Genomic DNA, 22,935 nt, shown 5'->3' on the forward strand with positions numbered 1-22,935 from the left:
CCAACAAAAAGGATGGTGAAAGATGATGCTGAGGAACAGCCCATTGCAGTCCCCTTGCATGGTTCAAACCGTGTATGTTTAAAATAAATAAAAAAAATTTGGTTAATTCAAGCTCTAGAAAGTTCAACACAAATTCACTCGGTACTAGATGTTAATTAGAATTTTAGAGAAATTGTCTTAACATCCTTAGCCCTGCCTCACTGGGGATAAATACAGGGAAAAATATTATTGGTGTTAAGCAATCAAAGTTGTGAGAAAGGGTATTGGGTCTTTTATGTGTGCTGGTAAGTTTTTCACCAATGGATGCAGTAGGAAGTTAAGATACCGGGCAAGGAACTGCATGATGTATGTAACCCGTACCAGCTGAAGTGGGATGGAATTTCAAGGGATTAGTTCTCGTGTGTATTTTTGTGAGTCCATAAAAGGCAGTTGTCTGTGGCCATTCGGGTAGAAGGAAATCATATTTATCTGGAGGGATTCAGGCGTTTCAAAGGCCAGATCCAGAAGCGATATGAGTTGGTTGTTGATGAGGGGTGTCGAGTCTTTTGGTCTCACCTTGTAACTGGTTTCATTGTCAAGGATGTCCAGCCTGCCTGTTCAGTAATTAGTGTAGCCCATGACTACAATCACCCCACCTTTGTCCACGGGCTTAATTATGATTTTATTATCCTTTATGAGTGATTTAATGACCCATTTTTTCACCCCTGAAAAGATTATCTCTGGGTGAGCAGGTCTTTGATGTCTGGCCTACTTCAGATTTCATAGTGCAGGTGAAACTTTTGATTGCCGGGATGGTGTCTGTAGGCATGAACTTACCATGCAGTTTGAAGTTAGTTTTATGTTACACGGTGGCGTAGCTAAGGAGCTATGGTCCCCTGTGCGAGTTTTACATGGCTCCCCCCCAACACTCTATACATAACAATTGATACGGTGCACCAAATCCGGCCAAGGACAATCACAGTGTGACCAATAAAGAGCTAATACTGTGGTTGAGGGAGAAACCTCTGGCCCAAGGGCCCTGGTGCGGTCGAGCCCTCTTCAACCCCTATTGCTACGCCACTGATGGTCCAAGACTGTTTCAGACTCGGGTCTAAACACTGTTTAGATGTATCTTGTCACTGCTGCTATTGTGTTTTTACAGTCCTGCCCATAATTATTCATACCCCTGGCAAATTTTGACTTAAAGTTACTTTTATTCAACCAGTAAGTCATTTTTTGACGGGAATTGACATAGGTGTCTCCCAAAAGATAACAAGACGATGTACAAGAGGCATTATTGTGGGAAAAAGCATTTCTCAGCTTTTATCTACATTTGAGCAAAAAGTGTTCAGTCCAAAATTATTCACACCCTTCACAAACTGTCACAGTCTGTGGGAAAATAGAAAGTTCTATACCATTCCAAATAATCCAAGCTGTTCTAAAGCATCCTAATTACTCTGATTAATCGGGAATAGCTGTTTTAATCAACTCAATAGGTTAAAAACAGCAGCTCTCTGCAGTTGGTTTGTGGACAGTCATGGCTAAGACAAAGGAGCTCAGTGAGGACCTGTGGCTACGCATTGTGGCTGCTCACAAGTCAGGAAAGGGCTACAAGGCCATTTCTAAATGTTTTCACGTTCCAGTGGCTACAGTGCAAAGTATTATTTAAAAATACAAGATGTTCCGCACTGTGGAAAATCTCAGAGGATGTGGTCGGAAGCCAAAAGTGACACCTGTGCTGGCCAGGAGGATAGTGAGAGAGGTGAAAGAGAATCCAAGGATCACCACCAAGGCCATCCTAGTGAATCAGGGCTCTGCTGGTGGCAATATCACAAGGCAGACAATCCAACTGACATTGCACATTGCTGGGATCTGTAACCATTGCTGGGTTCTGTAAGCACCAGGCCCCAGCTGAGGGGAATCCACAGGACACTGACTCAGATAAAATTATCAAGGATTTATTTGCGACCTAATGGTGGTCACTGGTAGCTTCAATCAACCCGTAACACTTCAACTACACAATACACCTCCCTTGCACATCACAGGTCAAAATACACAACTTTCTAGTCTTCACAGCCAGTGCACCTGTAAAAGCTTCGGAATAAAAAGGTTAAGTTACATACAAATTATATATGAAAATTGAGCTACAAAGGTCTTCTTGTTCAACAATCAATCACTTTACAGCATGTTTACATCACAGTACCACTGTTGGGGCATGGGCTGGGGAAGGGAACGGTCTACTGAGCAATTTCAGTTCCTAAACAGTTCAGTCCCTTGCAACCAAGTCCAAGCTATATTGCTCAGCAAAACATGGGGGAACTCTTGACAGTTCTTAAGATGGTACTGTATAGTTTCATAGTTCGTTGGTTGATCCCAAAAGGATGTTCATCTTGTTCAAAGATCTCTCAGACTCTTTACCCTTGATAATCTACCCCAAACCCACTTTACACTTAACACACCTCTCTGGATAGGGCCTCCCAAAATAACAAAGAAAATACAATAGAAATCAAATAAACAAAAAGGTTAGGAAAATAAAAGTAAACAAAATAAAAGATAAAGTTGCCGATGCACCCAGCTATACCACCAGAATTACCCTCCCACAATATAACTCTCTTTTAGTGCACTTTGACTTTTAGGCTGAATGAGCTCTAATTTAGAGTTGTTGCAAAACTTGTACTCCAAGTAAGTTAACTCTGTATCTTGGTCAGATGTCAGTTCACTTCTTACTGTAGCACACTTTCAGTATCACAAGATGCAATGCAACTCCTCCTCTTTTCACTTATCTTCTTTAATACTGACAGGTTCTCTTTACAATCACGGCCTTAGTTATCTCCTCTTTCTTTAGGACCGTGTACTCAGGTAATGTGCATAAATCACACTTTGGTTCACTTCTTGTATTACTCTCTCTGTAACACTTCAGAACATAGCACAGAAGAACACATGAACTTCAACTCTTTACTTGAAACGGACTTGACAGGCACACCATCTCTGAATCAGGCCTAAAGCAAGCGGTGGCTGTGTCAGCTCAGCGGGGTACTCAATGGAGGCTGATAATGTCTCTTGTAACAGCAAAGACTTCACACTCAATACACTTCACTTAGTCAGAAGCAGATTCCTTCACTTTAGATGGCAGCAACAACTGTATCATTAACACAATGTCTCGGTATATTCAAGGCCTTTGCACACAGACAGTCTCTAGTAACAGCAATATGAACATGCCTGGCCTCTCCAGGTTCTGGGTTGCTATATTTCTATCTCAGCAAGCCTCCACTGGACACAGGCTACTAACTTTACACACACTGTACTTGTAGTTGGCCCTAGGGCCCATACTTATCTGACTACTGGATTTCTCTTCTGTCAGGGCTAGGTCAGATTGGCTCTGTGTACACTGCCTCTGGTCTCCGGTCACTGTCTGGCCTGGTTGCCGCTGTCTCTCTGCTCTGCTCAGGTTGCTGCGTGGCCGCCGGGTCCCCTCTTAGACTCTGGGGTGACTGCTGCGGATGCTCTCCTAATGGCCTCCTCCCCGCTCTCTCCACCACCTCCTGACTTTGGCTAAGTTCTGCTCTCCTTCTCTCTCTGGCGCGCTCTGGCTAGTTTCAGCCAGTTCCCTCCGGCTACACCTTTCTAGCTCTGCCTCTCTGTGCCTGCGCTGTAGTATCTGAAAGACAAGCCGCGCAGGGCTTCTGGAAAGTTCCACTGTTCTGTGTGCTTTGGTCGCTTAGCAACAGTCTATGCGACCATTACAGTGCCTCCTCTCCTCTCCCATGCGCCGTTTTAGTTCCACAGGCAAGCATCTAAGGCCAAATTTAGCCTTAAATGCTAAAGTTACCTCACACATAAAAATACATTAGCAAAACTTTTGGGACCCTCTTTTAGAGGGTTACAGTTCCAGGGATGCAGTACAAGAAGGACACACAGATATGGCACACAAAAGCTTGCTTGGCCTTTGCAAATTCTCATCTGGACAAAGAAGAAGACTTCTGGTCTTCTGTGTTATGATCAGATTAATCAAAAATTGAATTGTTTGGTCACAATGATGTTTCCTTTATTTGGCTTAAAAAAGAGAAACCTTCAACTCAAAGAACACCATCCCCACTGTCAAATATGGTGGTGGGAACCGAATGCTTTGGGGGTGTTTTTCAGCCAATGGACCAGGGAACCTAATCACAGTAAACAGCACCATGAAAAGAGAGCAATACATGAGGATTCTCAATGACAACATCAGGCAAGCAGCAGAGAAACTTGGCCTTGGCCACCAGTGGACATTGCAGCACGACAATGACCCAAAACACACAGCAAAAGTGGTGAAGAAATGGTTAGCAGACAACAACAATAATGTTTTGGAGTGGCCCAGCCAGAGTCCTGATTTGAATCCAATTGAGAATCTGTGGAGGGAGCTAAAGATCAGGGTGATGGCAAGAAGACCCTCCAACCTGAAAGATTTATAGCTCATTGCTAAAGATGAATGATCAAAAGTACCTGTGGAGACATGCAAAAAGCTGGTCTGCAATTATAGGCAGCGTTTGCTGTAATAGCCAATACAGGCTTTTCTATTGATTATTGAGAAGGGTATGAATAATTTTGGACTGGACTCTTTTTGCTTAAATGTAAATAAAAGCTGAGAAATGTTTTTTTCCCCCCACAATACTGCGTTTTGTAAATCATCTTATTATCCTTTGGGAGACACCTCTGTCATTTCCCGTCAAAAAATTACTTGATGGTTGAATAAAAGTAACTTTAAAGAGAATCTGTAACGTTAAAACGTCCCCTGGGGGGTACTCACCTCGGATGGGGGAAGCCTCAGGATCCTAATGAGGCTTCCCACGCCGTCTGCCGTCCCTCGGGGGTCTCGCTGTAGCCCTCCGTACAGCCGTGACGTAATATTTACCTTTGCAGGCTCCTGCGCAGGCGCTCTGGCTGCTTTCGCTCCGAAGGAGGCGGAAATACCCGATCTCAGTCGGGTCCGCTCTACTGCGCAGGCGCAAGTCTCCGGCGCCTGCGCAGTAGAGCGGACCCGACTGAGATCGGGTATTTCCGCCTCCTTCGGAGCGAAAGCAGCCACAGCGCCCCCGCTGGAGCCTGCAAAGGTAAATATTGAACTGACAGTCGGCACAGTCGCCGGCTGTTCGGAGGGCTGCAGCGAGACCTCCGTGGGACAGAGGACGGCGTGGGAAGCCTCATTAGGATCCTGAGGCTTCCCCCACCCGAGGTGAGTACCCCCCAGGGGATCTTTTTGTCGTTACAGAGTCTCTTTAAGTCAAAATTTGCAAAGGGTATGAATAATTAAGGGCAGCACTGTATCTTATTAGTTACTGTATATTGTTACTTCTACTCTGAGCCATGTATATGCCAAATCCACTCAATTGTGTTTGGCGATAAATTGATTCTGAAAAGAAAATTGCTTGTGTTTGAGAAGGTAGGTTTCCCATCCCATACTTATAAAGTTTATGCTATTTTATGTTTAATATTAAAATTAGTACCGTATTTGTGTGATGGCTAATTCCGACAGGCTGTTGTTGTAGTTTTGTTCTTTGCTCCCCTCTTGTGCGATAGACTGATGCGCACATTCTTATACATGTTGATATTTGTGTGATACTATGTTTTGTAGTTATTGTATATATATGCATATTGTTGCTTTCTACAAACACTGAACACACACACACACACACACACACACGCTCACACACACACAAACGCTCACACACACACACACCACACACACACACACACACACACACACACACCACACACATACCACACACACACACACACACACACACACGCGCACACACACACACGCTCGCGCACACACACGCGCGCGCACACACACACACGCTCACACACACACACACGCTCACACACACACACACGCTCACACACACGCTCACACACACGCTCACACACACACACGCACACACACACGCACACGCGCTCTTGCGTGCGCACACACACACACACGCTCACACACGCACGCGCGCTCACACGCGCGCTCACACGTGCTCACACGCGCGCACACACACGCGCACACACACACGCTCACACACACACGCACACGCGCTCACACGTGCTCACACGCGCGCACACACACACACGCGCTCACACGCACTCACACGTGTACACACACACACACACACACATGCTCACACACGCACACACACGCACACGCGCACACACACACACGCGCGCAGGCACTCACACACTCACACACACACACACGCGCGCGCGCTCACACACGCACACACACACACGCACACGCACACACACACGCACACGCGCTCACACGTGCTCACACGCGCGCACACAGACACACACACACGCTCACACACGCACGCACACACACACACACACACACGCTCTCACACGTGCTCACACGTGCGCGCACACACACACATATATATTAGTACCGTATTTTTGGTTCCATAAGATGCACCTGACGCAGCTAAGTTTAGAGGACGGGCAAACCCAGCAAAAACAAAAATCTAAATGTGCTGAGTCTATAGGTCTACAGAGTGCAGAGGCATCTTCTAGAGCAAGGGTCCCCAAACTTTTTGGGTCGAGGGCCGGGTCAACATACTTCAGACTGTTGGGGTCCGGAGTATACACAAAATGATGTAGAAGTCTTTGCGGGCCAGACAGTGATGCACACTTAAGTGACAACCTTCAGTCCAATTGAATAACAGTGTCGCCTGATGTGGAATTTGATTGGAAACCAGCGAATTACTGCTTTCTGGCTTCATTCTATATGCGGACCATCAATATTTAAAGATGTAGCTGACTGCATCTATAATACATTTTGTGTGTTGGGGGCCAGTAAAAAAGCCTCAGGGGGCCACATTCGGCCCACGGGCCTTAGTTTGAGGACCACTGTTCTAGAGCATCCCCCCAAGCTAACAGTGCTCCCCCAAGGCCCCTGCAGAGTAGCAGCAGCGAAACACACTCACCTATCTGGATGGCATTCTCCTTTCTCTCTATGTCCATCTATCTTCATTGTCGCTGGCACCAGAGGCGTAGCTAGAGAATATGGGGCCCCATAACAAGACTTTCATGGGGCCCTCAGATATTGGCCCTTTTTTGCTATGCCACCTGCCCCTACCCTATGGATCTGAGTTAACTGGCAATTTACATTCTCGTGCAATTTGCACTGCTTATAGTCCATGGGCACTGATAGTCAGAGGGTGGAGGAACACAAGAAAGTTAATTGTGAATCAGGCCAGGATTTACATTATAGGAGCCTATAGGCACAGATGTCCTGGCACCCTAGACTCCGCCCTCCATGAACCAACAAACACTCACCAAACTGCACCACAAGTGAGCTGGCTGGCCCAGCTGTCACTTTTCCCTTACTTCCCTTGCCTGTTATAGGTAGCTACAGGTGTCCCTTAGTATTAGGTAGCCAGAGGTACACTCAGTATTAAGTAGCTAGAGGTGCCCTTGAAGGGCAATCTGCTCAGTAGAATGCCGAGAAACAGGTGAGAAACCCTTCATTTACGCTTCGCTCGGGACTTTTGATAGGTAAAGCAGGAGGAGGGCACTTTTGGGGAGGGGAGTGAGCCACCTTTTCTTCATCTGCCGCCTGTAGGCACGTGCCTACAGTGCCTTATGGTAAATCCGGCCCTGTCGTGAATACATTAAGTACCACCTGGGCCCCCTATGCTTCAGGGCCACATAGCAGCTGCTGTGGCTGCTCTGGCTATTGCTATGCCCCTGACTGGCACCATCAATAATCCAGGGGCATGTATGTGAGTATGCACATGAGGTCACCAGTAAAGGAACTCATACAGGAAGAAGTACACTGGCTGGACAGGTGATTGCCAGTGGCGTAGCTAAGGAGCTGTGGGCCCCGATGCAAGTTTTGCAATGGGGCCTCCCAAGCACTCTATACATAACAATTAATGAGGCGCACCAAAACCTGCCAATGGCAACTACAGTGTCAGAGGTGCAAGAAGGGGATGGGGAACAGTTTGTCAATGATTACTACTATTCAAAGCATCTATAGAAGTGATTATTATGAGCACAGGACCGATAGAGAGCTAATATTGTAGTTGAGGGAGGGCCCTTCGGGGCCCCTCTGGCCCAAGGGCCCCGATGCGTTCGCAACCTCTGCAACCCCTATTGCTACCCCCCTGGTGAGTGCCCTCTACTGACGCTATACTCTGCAGGAGTCAGGGGGAATCACTACTAGCTGGGGAGGAGGATACAGCTTGGGGGTAGACTTGGCATTGGCCCTACTGTAATGTATTATTCAGTCCGAAAGTCACCCCTCTCCTAAACACATTTGTGGGGGAGGAAGGCAAGTCTCATGGAGCAAAAAGTCATTTTTGTATATTTGATTAAAATCTACACTTTTGTGGATATCATAGATTCCCGAGTTCCATTTTTCTCCCCTGTTAAAAGTATTCAGTGAGTTTCAAAGGTTCATTATTTTCCAGAAAATGTCATCAGTTGTTACTGGTGACTGGATGAATGAATTTGCGCTGAGTCATTTTTGCCTCAGACACAATACTGACAGTTCCAGAATAACTCCCTTCCCTTTGTATATTCCTCAGAATATTGTGACTTTGAAATACGAGGTGTTGAAATATTCATAAGTTGTTTTTATGCGGGTATATTGCACCGCCACTGATAAACCGTATTTTATTATCTTTTTACCATCATGCAACATGATGCAGAAGAATGTTGTTTGGACATAAGTGGAGAGTGACAGAACACACAAATTGGTTACCTAATCACATATCATTTTACCTGTTTAACCTGTTTCTCAGGATGTTGTTTCCCCCCAAAAAAGGACACAGACTGCTATAAAATGACGGTGAAATCTTGCGTCCTTTTCATACATCATTGAAGGACTCTTTGATGGATTTTCACACCGAATACATTTAAAAATTAGCATCCAAAAGACTAAAAAGTTAGACATTTTTTTATCCACCTAACTCAACTCATACAAAATGTTAATAGACAAAGGTTTTCCATCCTGCCTTTAATGGGATCCTGAATGGGACCAGTAGAAAGCTGACACTTGTCAACGTTATACAAAAAACTTTCTGAACGTTTTTGGAATAGATCACAATGCTTCAGAATTTTCTACGTCTTCTTTGCTTTTGTGGGATCATTGGTGGCAAGGTAGGTGTCTCATTCATATAAAGTTTTATGTGTTCAAATATTGTTATTTAAAATATAATTATGTAATACCAATAAGTTTTACTTTACTCAATGAGTAATTATAAGTTGCATAAGTTAGAATGTGCACAGTCACAAAAGCAAACAAACTATAGGGCAATGCATATGACATTTGTTAATTTATAACTTTTAATTAATTTATCTTTATTGTAATAGATATAGAGTATATATCTTTTAAAGGGCTGGTGCACACCAGAGCGGTTCTGGAGTGTTTTTAAAACGCTTGCAGGGGAAAACCGCTTGGCTAATGAAAGTGAATGGGCTGGTGCACACCAGAGCGGCTCGTTTTTTCCACAAACACAAACTCGGGGGCTGCAGCATTTTTTAGATTTCTGAGGCGTTTCTGCCTCAATGTAAAGTATAGAAAAGTGGAAAACCGCTCTGAAAAACGCCAGTTCAGAGCGGTTTTCCAGGCGTTTTTGTTATAGAAGCTGTTCAGTAACAACTTTACTGTCACAATATTTGAAATCTGCTACACAAAAACTTTCCAAAAAATGTTAGGCATATTTAGAAACTCACTCGGCACATGCCTAGAATCGCTCTGAAATCTGCTTCAAAAACCTCTAGCATTTTGCAGAACTGCTGGAGGTTTTTGGTGTGCACTGGGCCAAAAAAATGCTTTTTCTACAATCCTCTACAGCCCTTTTCCACAATTCTCCTCACTTAGGGCCCATTCACACTTAGGCAATTAGTGGGTGTTTACCTCTAATTGCTGAATCCCTGCGATCACTAGCTCTTTTTAAAGTGCCAGTGCATTGTTAAAGAGTAACTGTTAGGCATAAAATACACAATTAGTTCTACATTGCAGGCTGATATATTAGTAGAAAGGATGCTAATCAGGAAATTGACAAGTTTAAAATCATCCTTACTTTTTTTTTCCATGTGCAGTTTCTCTCCTCATGCCCCCAGGCTCTAAGAGCATATGCACAGCCGCAGAAGAGAAGTGACAGGCATGCTGAATCAGCCTGATTGGCTGATGCCTCTGTCACTCACTTCTCTCCTCTATTGATTGGCCACCTGGTCTTCCCTTCACTGCTGTGGATCCAGCCGCTGCATGAGCGAAGGGAGGGGGACCAGAGGCTATCTACTGTCACTGTCCCCTGCCCCCTGCCCCCCTCCTCCTGTAGCATGTCTGCGCCCCCCCCCCCCCTCAGCCCTTCTGCCACCCACCGCCGCCGCATTCTCTCTCTTCCCCGAACTGAACATCGGGGAAGGTAAAAGGCGGCGCACACAGAGTCCCTGAATAATGGTTCCAGGCACTGCAGTATCCTTCTATATTCTCTGCACTGCCTCTGGTGGTAGTGTAGAGAATACATGGGAACGGCAGCGCTTGGATCCATTATTAGGTGAGTCTGTTGTTGCTGCATTTATTCCTCCCCGCTGTCCAAAGAAACAGTGCAGGGAAGAGGGGGATGTGGGGGGGGGGAAGGATCCAGCCAGAGCACACAAGATGGCCCTTGCCAGCAACAGGAGTCATCTAATTTAACAATAAAGGAATCACAGGAATCAAAAGTGGACACTACAATACATCTATTATGTAAGTAGAGCAAGTATTTATCTGCTTATATATGTGTTTTGGGCGGGGGGCATTTTTTAGCTAATAGTTCCTCTTTAAAGGGATACTGTAGGGGGTCGGGGCAAAATGAGTTGAACTTACCCGGGGCTTCTAATGGTCCCCCACAGACATCCTGTGCCCGCGCAGCCACTCACCGATGCTCCGGCCCCGCCTCCGGTTCACTTCTGGAATTTCAGACTTTAAAGTCTGAAAACCACTGCGCCTGCGTTGCCGTGTCCTCTCTTCCCCTGATGTCACCAGGAGCGCACGGCGCAGGCACAGAACATACTGGGCCTGCACAGTACGCTTCTGGTGACATCAGTGGGAACGAGGACACGGCAACGCAGGCGCAGTGGTTTTCTGACTTTAAAGTCTGAAATTCCAGAAGTGAACCGGAGGCGGGGCCGGAGCATCGGTGAGTGGCTGCGCGGGCACAGGATGTCTGTGGGGGACCATTAGAAGCCCCGGGTAAGTTCAACTCATTTTCCCCCGACCCCCCTACAGTATCCCTTTAAGTATAAGGCAGTGATGTTGTGATGTCCAGTGAAAAATGTGCATTAATCGCTTAAAAATAGCGGGCGAAAAATGCAATCTGAAGTGTGAGCGGGGCCTTTGGCTGAGAGCACATGCTCATTTCCACATACTAAATCACACTCTGGCCCACATGCAATTCACGTTTCTCTCCTGAGTTTTCTCCCAGCAGATATTTTTCACCTTCAATTAATTACGAAAATAACTTTTCAGCATTTTGCAACGGAAAAAAGTTCCCAAAAGCAGGTGAAAAAAATACGGTCAAAGCTATTCTGAGTATTTATTTGCTGTTTAGGGGTTTAAAAGACATTTTATTGACGTTTGAAAATATCACCTTGGAGAAAACTCAGGAGAAAAAGTGAATTGCATCTGGGCCTCACTGGCGAACTCAGGGGGCTATTCCGGGTGTCTGGAACCTCCCCCCTGCACTGAGCTGTGTATTCAGCCAGGGAAGCCCGCATAATATAAACAGCCTCATTCTCCCTCCCTTCTTACTTCTGGTGCCTCCCTCCAGCTAATAGAATGAGAGAGGCAGCCGAGATTCCCCTCACAACCCTCACAAGAAGATGCAGCCTGCAGTGAGAGAATGTTGATTATGGAGTCCTGGACTCTCCACAGCACAGAAGTGTCAGACATGTTGAAATTAGAGTGCAGGCAAGCTGGTAAATATACACAGCATGATGCAGAGCTTGCCTGGACTCAGGGTCTGTGGGCAAACATCTGTCTGGTCTCTCCCCATTGTTATAATGACTGCATGTGTGGATAAGGTGTGGATAACAAGCTGAAAAGTTTTTGACAGTCCCTAGACTCCAGGAGGGCTTCTTTCTGACTTGTGTGAGAGACTGACAGGGACAGGAGTCTGATTACAGGCAAGTAGCCTGTGTGATGTGGGACTTCAATACAGATACGTTCTCTGCTCCATCTCAGGCTATTCTCAATTTCTCCACTCCTCTCTCTGGGCTAGTGCAACGCCAAAATGACAATAGCAATCGCTAGCAATTTGTGAGTGTGATTTTGTGAAGTGATTTTCAGAGCGATTTTTGAATGAATTGCTCAAAAACATGCTACATGCAGTATACCTGCGATTTTGAAAAAATCACAACGCTGCTGTGGGAACACCCACATAGGGTAACATTAGCCAAGCGCTTTTCAAATCACTGTTGATTTGAAAAACGCTCAGAAGCCCTCTTGGTGTGCAGCAGCCTCCTTCATTCACCTTTGTTTCCCTCTTCCCCTAGAGCTGGCTGTGTCTTCTTGTCATACAGGAAAGCTAAATAAAAGTGCAATCCTGGTGAGGCAAAATATTATTATTTAGTATTTATATAGCGCCGCCATCTTCCGCAGATGCATATATCCCTGCATCATATGGGTATCGCTTGCGCTATGTGACACTATGTAGCATATTCCACTGAATTGTCCAAACTAAGTCTATCTCCTGTTCCTCTCTTGGGGAGTTGTTCCAGCGCTGTACCCCGTTCACATTTGCTGCTACCAGAAGCCCTCAGAAACACTCGTGTCCTTGAGTACTTCCAAAGATAGGCAGCTCCGTAATACGCCAGCGCACTTTTGTGCATGGGCAGTATGGAGCCACCTGTATTCGGAAGCACTCGGGACATACGTGCTTCTGGACCTTTCAGGAACCCCCCCCTTAAAAATCCTGCGTTTGCCCCTGGGCCTATATCTTAAAACCCCAACGTTAGTCAATAGGATGGTTCTATGATGTCCAAAGACATACACACACTAGACATACACACACTAGACATACACACACTAGACATACACACACTAGACATACACACACTAGACATACACACACTAGACATACACACACTAGACATACACACACTAGACATACACACACTAGACATACACACACTACACACACTAGACATACACACACTAGACATACACACACTAGACATACACACACTAGACACACACACACTAGACATACACACACTAGACATACACACACTAGACATACACACACTACACATACACACACTAGACATACACACACTAGACATACACACACTAGACATACACACACTAGACATACACACACTAGACATACACACACTAGACATACACACACTAGACATACACACACTAGACATACACACACTAGACATTACACACACTAGACATACACACATACACACACTAGACATACACACACTAGACATACACACACTAGACATACACACACTAGACATACACACACTAGACATACACACACTAGACATACACACACTAGACATACACACACTAGACATACACACACTAGACATACACACACTAGACATACACACACTAGACATACACACACTACACATACACACACTAGACATACACACACTAGACATACACACACTAGACATACACACACTAGACATACACACACTAGACATACACACACTAGACATACACACACTAGACATACACACACTAGACATACACACACTACACACACTAGACATACACACACTAGACATACACACACTAGACATACACACACTAGACACACACACACTAGACATACACACACTAGACATACACACACTAGACATACACACACTACACATACACACACTAGACATACACACACACTAGACATACACACACTAGACATACACACACTAGACATACACACACTAGACATACACACACTAGACATACACACACTAGACATACACACACTAGACACACACACACTACACATACACACACTAGACATACACACACTAGACATACACACACTAGACATACACACACTAGACACACACACACTAGACATACACACACTAGACATACACACACTAGACATACACACACTAGACATACACACACTAGACATACACACACTACACATACACACACTACACATACACACACTACACATACACACACTAGACATACACACACTAGACATACACACACTAGACATACACACACTAGACATACACACACTAGACATACACACACTAGACATACACACACTAGACATACACACACTACACATACACACACTAGACATACACACACTACACATACACACACTACACATACACACACTAGACATACACACACTAGACATACACACACTAGACATACACACACTAGACATACACACACTAGACATACACACACTACACATACACACACTACACATACACACACTAGACATACACACACTAGACATACACACACTAGACATACACACACTAGACATACACACACTAGACATACACACACTAGACATACACACACTAGACATACACACACTAGACATACACACACTACACATACACACACTAGACATACACACACTACACATACACACACTAGACATACACACACTAGACATACACACACTAGACATACACACACTAGACATACACACACTAGACATACACACACTAGACATACACACACTAGACATACACACACTAGACATACACACACTAGACATACACACACTAGACATACACACACTAGACATACACACACTAGACATACACACACTAGACATACACACACTAGACATACACACACTAGACATACACACACTAGATTTTGCTTGGCCAGTAGCTGGGCAGCAATTTCCTTTGTGGAATCATTGTTCAGAAATATATTGCTGAGCAGTTACAGAAGACAATTGTATGTTAAAAGCGCATATCCAACCTAAAGGGGCCCATACACTGGTCAATTTCAGCCATCAATCGATCAGAAGTCGTTTCTATCAAATGTAGTGGAAACCCGGCAAGAAAGAAAACACTTAAAATAGCTTTGAAATCACCTAAAAAGCCGATGTTCACTTCACAGTGGTGCATTGAGGAGCGGTGTAACAACTGCATTGCGTTACTGCAAAGCGCGCACGTTGACACAGACAGTGAAGCATCCTTTCCGTTGGGCTTTATGCTTCACCGTACTTTACTGTATGTGAGGCAACATGGCTGTAACATGTGCTACGACTTTTTCATACTGTTGCCTGGTGTTCCTGTTATACAGAGAAAGCAACGTCCCGCTGTGAACCCAGCCTTACTACTTTTTAATAAGATTCTAAGTTCACATAATAATAATTAAACCAAGATAATAATAATAATAATTTAATAATATAAGCTTTACTACTTTTTCGATTTTACAGATAAAAAAAAATCTCTTGAGACAAAACTCAGGCGAAATGTTATCTGAATGGATGCTTTTTATAAGCTAAAAGTGCAATTTATCTTTTTTTTATTTCTTGCGCAGCAGGAAAATCTTCATTTTTTTTTCAATGACTATCTTGTACTGTAAGTATTTCCAAAACAATGACATAGATTGCCAGATGTCCTGACCTGCCGGATCACATTCTTCCTGTAAATCCTTCACATTATACTTGAACTTTTTTTTTGTATTTTGTTCACCCGAATATTCTGAGACCTTGTTCACATCTAAATCCCTGACGATTTTGTGATTGATTTTTTTAAACGCCTTGCCTGCACGATGCAATTTTTTTGTAAAGCGCTTTTCTAAGCGCTTTTTGCAGAGCAATTAATTTTGCGTCAGGAAGTGAACTCTTTGACCCGGAAATGAATAAATACAATGTAATTATTTTTAAAAGCGCTGGGGAAATCTCTATACAAAGTGCTTTCAAGCATTTTGCAAATTTCCCTATACCTTCGCCCCAAAAATGGTCCAGGCAGCGCTTTGGTGAGCGGATCGGAATGGAACCGCTCAGATGCGAACTCTCTCATAGGGAATCATTGCACAAGCACTTCTAGGGCCATTTTAAAAATTGATGCCTAAAAAAAGGTGAAAACGCCCTAGGTGTAAACAACCCTTAGGCATCTTTTCCACGGGTGGCTGAACTGCTAGTTTGTAAAGCAGTTCAACCTCCTGGGAGATTTGGGTGCAGCCGGCGCCACCATAGACCGTAATAGAAATTACGGCTATGTCAGCGCACAGTCAGTAACTTTGGTGCCGTCAGAAGACGGAGCAATAGCACGCACATCATCATGTTAAAGATCACCACAAATGATTGTGTTTACACCCGTGCATGGGAATGTGTGTTCCTAAAGCCAATCAAAGTGCTTGATGAATGAATGATCAGCTTCAGCTAGAAACCATGGTCATTCACTAAGATTAAACACAACCCAAACACGCTTTCTGTTAACTTAAGGATCATACACACGTCCAACTTAATGCACAACCAACCGCACAACATAATTAACCGCACAACAAGTTGTTTACCTAACAAGCACGTACACACACGCCAACCAACTAAACAACCAACTCACGTAAATACTATGCGTGCAAACTAAATGAAAAAATTCACAACATGTCCTCATTCAAAAACAATAAAGTTGTTCAAAAGACTTGTACACACATTCCAACCTGTTTGATAGTTGGTCAAATTGATTCACCGGTTAGATCTGGCAAACAACCTGTTATCAGTTGGTCATCTGGTTGTTTGTCAGCCATACACACATCCAACTTATCTTCCAACAGAGAAGTTTAAAAGATAGTTGGACAGATTGTTGGTAGGTGTGTATGAGCCTTTAGAATAGTACACATGATAAAGTGTGTGGAGACATCTAATGGATACAAAATAAAACTGCACTAAATAGACATTAAAAATATACATCTCCTATAGAGATTAACCTTTTCTGCCCCTATTTTTACAAAATAAAAAATGTAAATAGTTAACGTAGGGACTTTTAATATGTATGTCATGATGGTATATTACTGTTATTTTTGCAAATAAGGGCTTGTAATTATTGATAGAGTACAACAAAACACAAAATGGAAAAAATACATCTATATTTCCAGATAAAATATTGTCACCATACATTGTACTATGGACATAATTTAAAAGTAACCACGCATTTCCCACTCCAATGCGCGCCTGCAGGATTTCTCAAGAGCTGCCCCCACCCTCTGAAACCGACTGGCTTCCACCGCCCATCAGATTTGTTCCCTCCTTCAAGACATTCAAGCAAGCTATCAAAACCCACCTCTTTAAGATGGCCGACCCACCCCCTACCACACAGTAATTCTCTACTGAATATTTATCTCACAGCCCTACCTAGTGTTTCCACCCCCCCCCCCCCCATTAGATTGTAAGCCTCTGGCAGGATCCTCCCTTCCCTAGTGTATTCAACATGATCCTAGGCTCCTTTCATATCACTGCCTCGTACTTGTATTAGGCCCCATTCACACAGTTGAAAGCGCTTAACGCCGGCGATTAATGCTGGCATTTTGCGGGAGTAATTTTTCCATAGGGTTTTATAGCACTAGTGCTTTAAAAAGCGCTAGCACTTGAGCGGTTTGCTGAAATCGCCGGCAAAACGCTCTAGTGTGAATGGGGCCTTACTGGGCCTACCTAACCAGTCCAAATCACATGATCATGTATCTTGTACTGTTTGCCTTGTATAACTTTGTTCTATGTTGTATAACCTTGTTACGTCTGTCTTTCTTGTATCATCTATATATATAAAATCGAATGTGTGTGTGTGTGTGTGTGTGTGTATGTGCCGCAATCACTCGAAAACGGCTTGACTGATTTGAACAAAACTTGGTATACAGATCCCTTACTACCTGGGATGATATGTTCTGGGGGTCTCGTGGCCCCCCTGCACACCTGGGCGGAGCTACAAACAGCAAATCAGATTTCACCCATCCAAGTCAATGGAAAAAATGTAAAAGGCTGCCATTCTCACAGTAATCAAGCCAGAGTCCCCACACATGGCACAGTTGGTCACTTGGTGACCGAGGTTACAAATCCAGGAAAAATGGGCGGAGCATAAAACAGCCAATCATATTTCAGCCGTTCATTTTAAATGGGAAAATGTAAACTGCAGCCATTCTTAGACTGTTAATCACAGTGTTCTCAAACTTGGCACACTTGGTCACTGGGTGAATGCAATTAAGATTCAAGAAAATAGGTGGAGCCTACAACAGCCAATCAAAATTCACCTATTTATTTTCAAGGACAATATTTAAACTGCTGCCATTTTTACACTTTTAATGGCAGAGGCTTCAAACTTGCTACAGTCGGTCATTGGGTGACTGGGGACCAAATTCACTAAAAGGGCGGGGCCACATACAGCCAATCAGATTTCCTTGGTGGATAAACTGCTTCCATTCACGCATTTTTGATGCCAGGAACCTGAAAGCTCACAAACGTGGTCACTGAGTGACTGTGTGTCAAGGTCACAAAAAGTGGGTGGAGCCAAAAACAGCTTTTACTGGGAAAATATAAACTGCAGCCATTCTTACATCGTTAATGGCAGGGTTCTCAAACTTTGCACAGTTGGTCATTGGGTAACTGAGATTAGGATTTTGGAAGGTGGGTGGAGCCTACAACAGCCAATAAAAATTCACCTTTCGATTTTCAAAGGGAATGTTTAAGCTGCTACCATTCTCTTATACTGTTAAAAGCAGATGCCTCAAACCTGGTACAGTTGGTCACTGGATGACTAGGGCCCAAACTCAGAAAGGGGGCAGAGCCACAAACAGCCAATAAGATTTGTTTATTTTTAAATGGGAATATATAAAGTATTGATACCAAGGACCCCAAAGCTGATAAACTTGATAATTGAGTGACTGTATGTCAAGGTTAGAAAAAGTGGGCGGTGCCACTGCCAACAACTAAATTTTTAACATGGCAGGGTTCCCAAACTTTACACAATTGGCCACTGGGTGACTGGGAAGAATATTCAGAAATGTGGGTGGAGCCTACAACAGCCAATCAAAATTTACCTATTGATTTTCAAGGGGAATATTCACATTGCTACCATTCTTGCACTGTTAATGACAGAGGCCTCAAACCTGATACAGTCAGTCATTGGGTGACTGGGGTCCAAATTCCCTAAAGGGGTGGAGCCACAAACAGCCAATCAGATTTGTTAGATTGATTTCAGCCATTCTGTTATTGGCAGGGTTCTCAAACGTGACACAGTTGGCCACTGGGTGACTGGGACTAATATTCAGGAAAGTGGGTGGAGCCTACAGCAGCCAATCAAAATTCACCTTTTCAAGGAGAATATTGCAACTGCAGCCATTCTTACACTGGTAATGGCAGAGGCCTCAAACCTGCTACAGTCGGTCGTTAAGTGTCTGGGGTTCAAATTCAGTAAAGGGGCAGAACCAAAAACAGCCAGATTTCTTTGCTGGATAAACTGCTTCCATTACCACAATTTTGATGCCAGGAACCCAAAAGCTCAAAAACTTGGTCATTGTGTAGTGACTGTGTGTCCAGGTTACAAAAAGTGGGTGGAGTTAAAACAGATTTTTCTGGGAAATTGTAAACTGCAGCCCTTCTTCACTGTTAATGGAAGGGTTTCTTAAACTTAGCATAGCTGCTTACTGGGTGTCTGGGATTAATGTTCAGAAAAGTGGGTGGAACCTAAAAGTGCCAATCAAAAATCACATGTCGCTTTTCAAGGAGAATATTACAATTGCTGCCATTCTTGCACTGTTAATGGCACAAGCTTTAGACCTGGTACAGTTGGTCATTGGGTCACTGGGGATCAAATTCAGAAAAGGGGACAGAGCCACAAACAGTGAATCAGATTTGTTTAATTTCATGGGAAAACACAAATTATTGATGCCAAGGACCCCAAAGTTCACAGACTTGGGCATGGAGTAGTGCCTTTGTGTCCAGGTTACAAAAAGTGGTCGGAGCCAAAAACAAATTTCACTGGGAAAGTGTAAACTGCAGCCCTTCTTACACTGTTTATGGCAGGGTACCCAAACTTTGCCCAGATGGTTACTGAGTGACTGAGATTAATATTCAGGGAAGTGGGTGGAGCCTATAATAGCCAATCAAAATGTACCTGTTGATTTTCAAGTGGAATATTTCAATTGCTGCCATTTTTCCACTGTTAATAGCAGATGCCTCAAACCTGCTACAGTTGGTCATTGGGTGACTGGGGTTCATATGCTGGAGAGGGGGTGAAGCCAAAAACAGCCAATCTGATTTGTTTAATTTCTATGGGAATATACAAATTATTGATGCCAAGGACCCCAAAGCTCACAAACTTGGTCATTGAGTGTTTGTGCGTTAGGGTTAGAAAGTGGGCGGAGCTAACACCAGCCAAATACATACACGGGCAATGCCGGGTCATCAATGGGTGGAGACAAATACAAATTTCACTGGGAAAATGTAAACTGCAGCCATTCTTACACTGTTAATGGCAGGGTTTTTAAACTTTGCACAGTTGGTCACTGGGTGACTGGGATTAATATTCAGAAAAGTGGGTGGAGTCTACAAAAGTGAATCAAACTTCACCTATTGCTTTTCAAGGGGAATATTTAATTGCTACCATTCTTGCACTGTTAATGGCACAGGCCTCAAACCTGGTACAGTTGGTTATTGGGTGACTGGGGTTCAAATTCAGAAAAGGGTGTGGAGCCACAAACAGCCAATCAGATTTTTTTCATTTCAATGAAAATTATTGATACCAAAGACCGAAAAGCTCACAAACTTGGTCAGTGAGTATTTGTGTGTTAGGGTTAGAAAAAGTGGGTGGAGCCGACACCAGCCAAATACATACCCGGGCAACGCCGGGCAATCAGCTAGTTGTATATATTTATTGTCCAGCTCTGCGTAATATGTTGGTGCTTTATAAATACAATAAACAATAATAATAATAACCAGGACAAACAGGCAAAGAAAAATGTGTGGGTTTTAGCTACGTTTTATTTTAAAACTATATTTTAAAATATTTTATTTTAATAACTATAATGGCTGAAAACTGAGAAATAATTACTTTTTTTCTTCTTATTTCCTTTTAAATGCATACAAAATAAAAATAATTCTTAGCAAAAAGTACCACCAAAGGAAGCCTAGTTTGCCCCACAAAAACAATATATAGACCATTTAGGTGTGATAAGTAGTGATTAATCACTTGAGGACCGCAGTGTTAAACCCCCCTAAAGATCAGGCCATTTTTCATTAAATTGGCCACTACTGCTTTAGGCCTCTTGCACACTGCACGCGATTCAGATTCAGATTCCGCTTTTTAATCAGTTTTTACTTCAGATTCAGATTTAGATTTGCAGTTTGCTCCCTGCACATGATGTAAAAACAGATTAAAAAGCGGAATCTGAATCGGAATCGCATGCAGTGTGCAAGAGGCCTTAAACAGAATCTGTATTGTTAAAATCGCACAAAAGTAAACATACCAGTGCGTTAGGGGACATCTCCTATTACCCTCTGTCACAATTTTGCCGCTCCTCGCCGCATTAAAAGTGGTTTAAAACAGTTTTAAAAAGTTTGTTCAGAAACAAACAAAATGGCCACCAAAACAGGAAGTAGGTTGATGTACAGTATGTCCACACATAGAAAATACATCCATACACAAGCAGGCTGTATACAGCCTTACTTCTGAATCTCAAGAGATCATTTGTGTGTTTCTTTCCCCCTGCATCTCTCATGCACGGAAGTTTCAGGCTGCTCGTTTCTTCCTGCAAACAGCTTTGCCCTTGTTTGTAATTCCTCAGTATGTGAAAGCCCAGCCAGCTCAGAGGAGGATTTATCCAGCTTGTAAAAGATAAGAGAGAAGCTGCCCTAATTTAAATAACACATAGGCAGTGTGCATAGAGGGGCCTGGAGGGGGGAGTGCATAGCAGAACCACAACACTGAAGAACCTGGCAGCCTTCCAGACACAGGGTGACAAGTCCGACAGGGGAGAGATAAGCTGATTTATTACAGAGACGGTGATAGTAGAAAGTGCTGCAGTAAGCCAGAGCAGATTAGAATAGGTTTTGGAACTTGTAGGATGATAAAAAACAGGATGCAATTTTGGTTAGAGTCTCTTTAAGGCCAAGCTGCAGGGCCACACGACACAGCACACAAGTGATACACCCCCCCTTTTCTCCCCACCAACAGAGCTCTCTGTTGGTGGGGTCTGATCGCCCCCCAGATGTTTGTATTTTCTTTATTTTTGTTTATTTGTGTTTTTTATTATTATTTTTTTATTATTTTAGTACAACCCCCTCCCCCCGCCAGCCTATCCCCGTGATCAGCTGTCATAGGCTTCAGCCTATGACAGCCGATCACCTCTGTGCCTCTGGAGGGGACAGCCGTATCACACGGCTGTCCCCAGTACAGCGCTGCTGTAGATCGCAGCACTGTACAGGTAAATTAGACGGCGTCTAATAGTCTGCCCATCAAGCCTGCGCGTAATCTCCTGCGAAACAGAGCCCCAGGACTTTACGCCGATCCGTGTTAGACGGTCCTCGGGCTGCCGCCGCGGCCACGCCCGTCGGCGTGATGCGGCTGGCTAGAGGTTAAAGGGATACTGTAGGGGGGTCGGGGGAAAATGAGCTGAACTTACCCGGGGCTTCTAATGGTCCCCCGCAGACATCCTGTGCCCGCGCAGCCACTCCCCAATGCTCCGGCCCTGCCTCCAGTTCACTTCTGGAATTTCTGACTTTAAAGTCTGAAAACCACTGCGCCTGCATTGCCGTGTCCTCACTCCCGCTGATGTCACCAGGAGTGTATAGCAGAAGCCCAGTATGGTCTGTGTCTGCACAGTACGCTCTTGGTGACATCAGCGGGATTGAGGACACTGCAACACAGGCGGAGTGGTTTTCTGACTTTAAAGTCAGAAATTCCAGAAGTGAACCGGAGGCGGGGCCGGAGCATCAGGGAGTGGCTGCGCCAACACAGGATATCTGCGGGGGACCATTAGAAGCCCCAGGT

The 22,935-nt window shown here is 44.1% G+C and overlaps 1 protein-coding gene across 2 annotated transcripts in view; it reads left to right on the forward strand.

The window, feature by feature from the left end:
• The first annotated feature begins 9,043 nt into the window (after window positions 1-9,043).
• The window catches only part of LOC137538756 (receptor-type tyrosine-protein phosphatase H-like), a 49,134-nt gene continuing 35,242 nt past the window's right edge, over window positions 9,044-22,935 (forward strand). For both annotated transcript variants that reach the window (XM_068261066.1, XM_068261067.1), the window contains exon 1: window positions 9,044-9,099. In XM_068261066.1, the coding sequence (XP_068117167.1) occupies window positions 9,046-9,099 (54 nt within the window). In that variant the 5' untranslated portion in view covers window positions 9,044-9,045. The remainder of the gene's footprint in view (window positions 9,100-22,935) is intronic.

The sequence above is a fragment of the Hyperolius riggenbachi genome, chromosome 11, assembly GCF_040937935.1.
Source record: "Hyperolius riggenbachi isolate aHypRig1 chromosome 11, aHypRig1.pri, whole genome shotgun sequence".
In the NCBI taxonomy this organism is placed as follows: Eukaryota; Metazoa; Chordata; class Amphibia; order Anura; family Hyperoliidae; genus Hyperolius; species Hyperolius riggenbachi.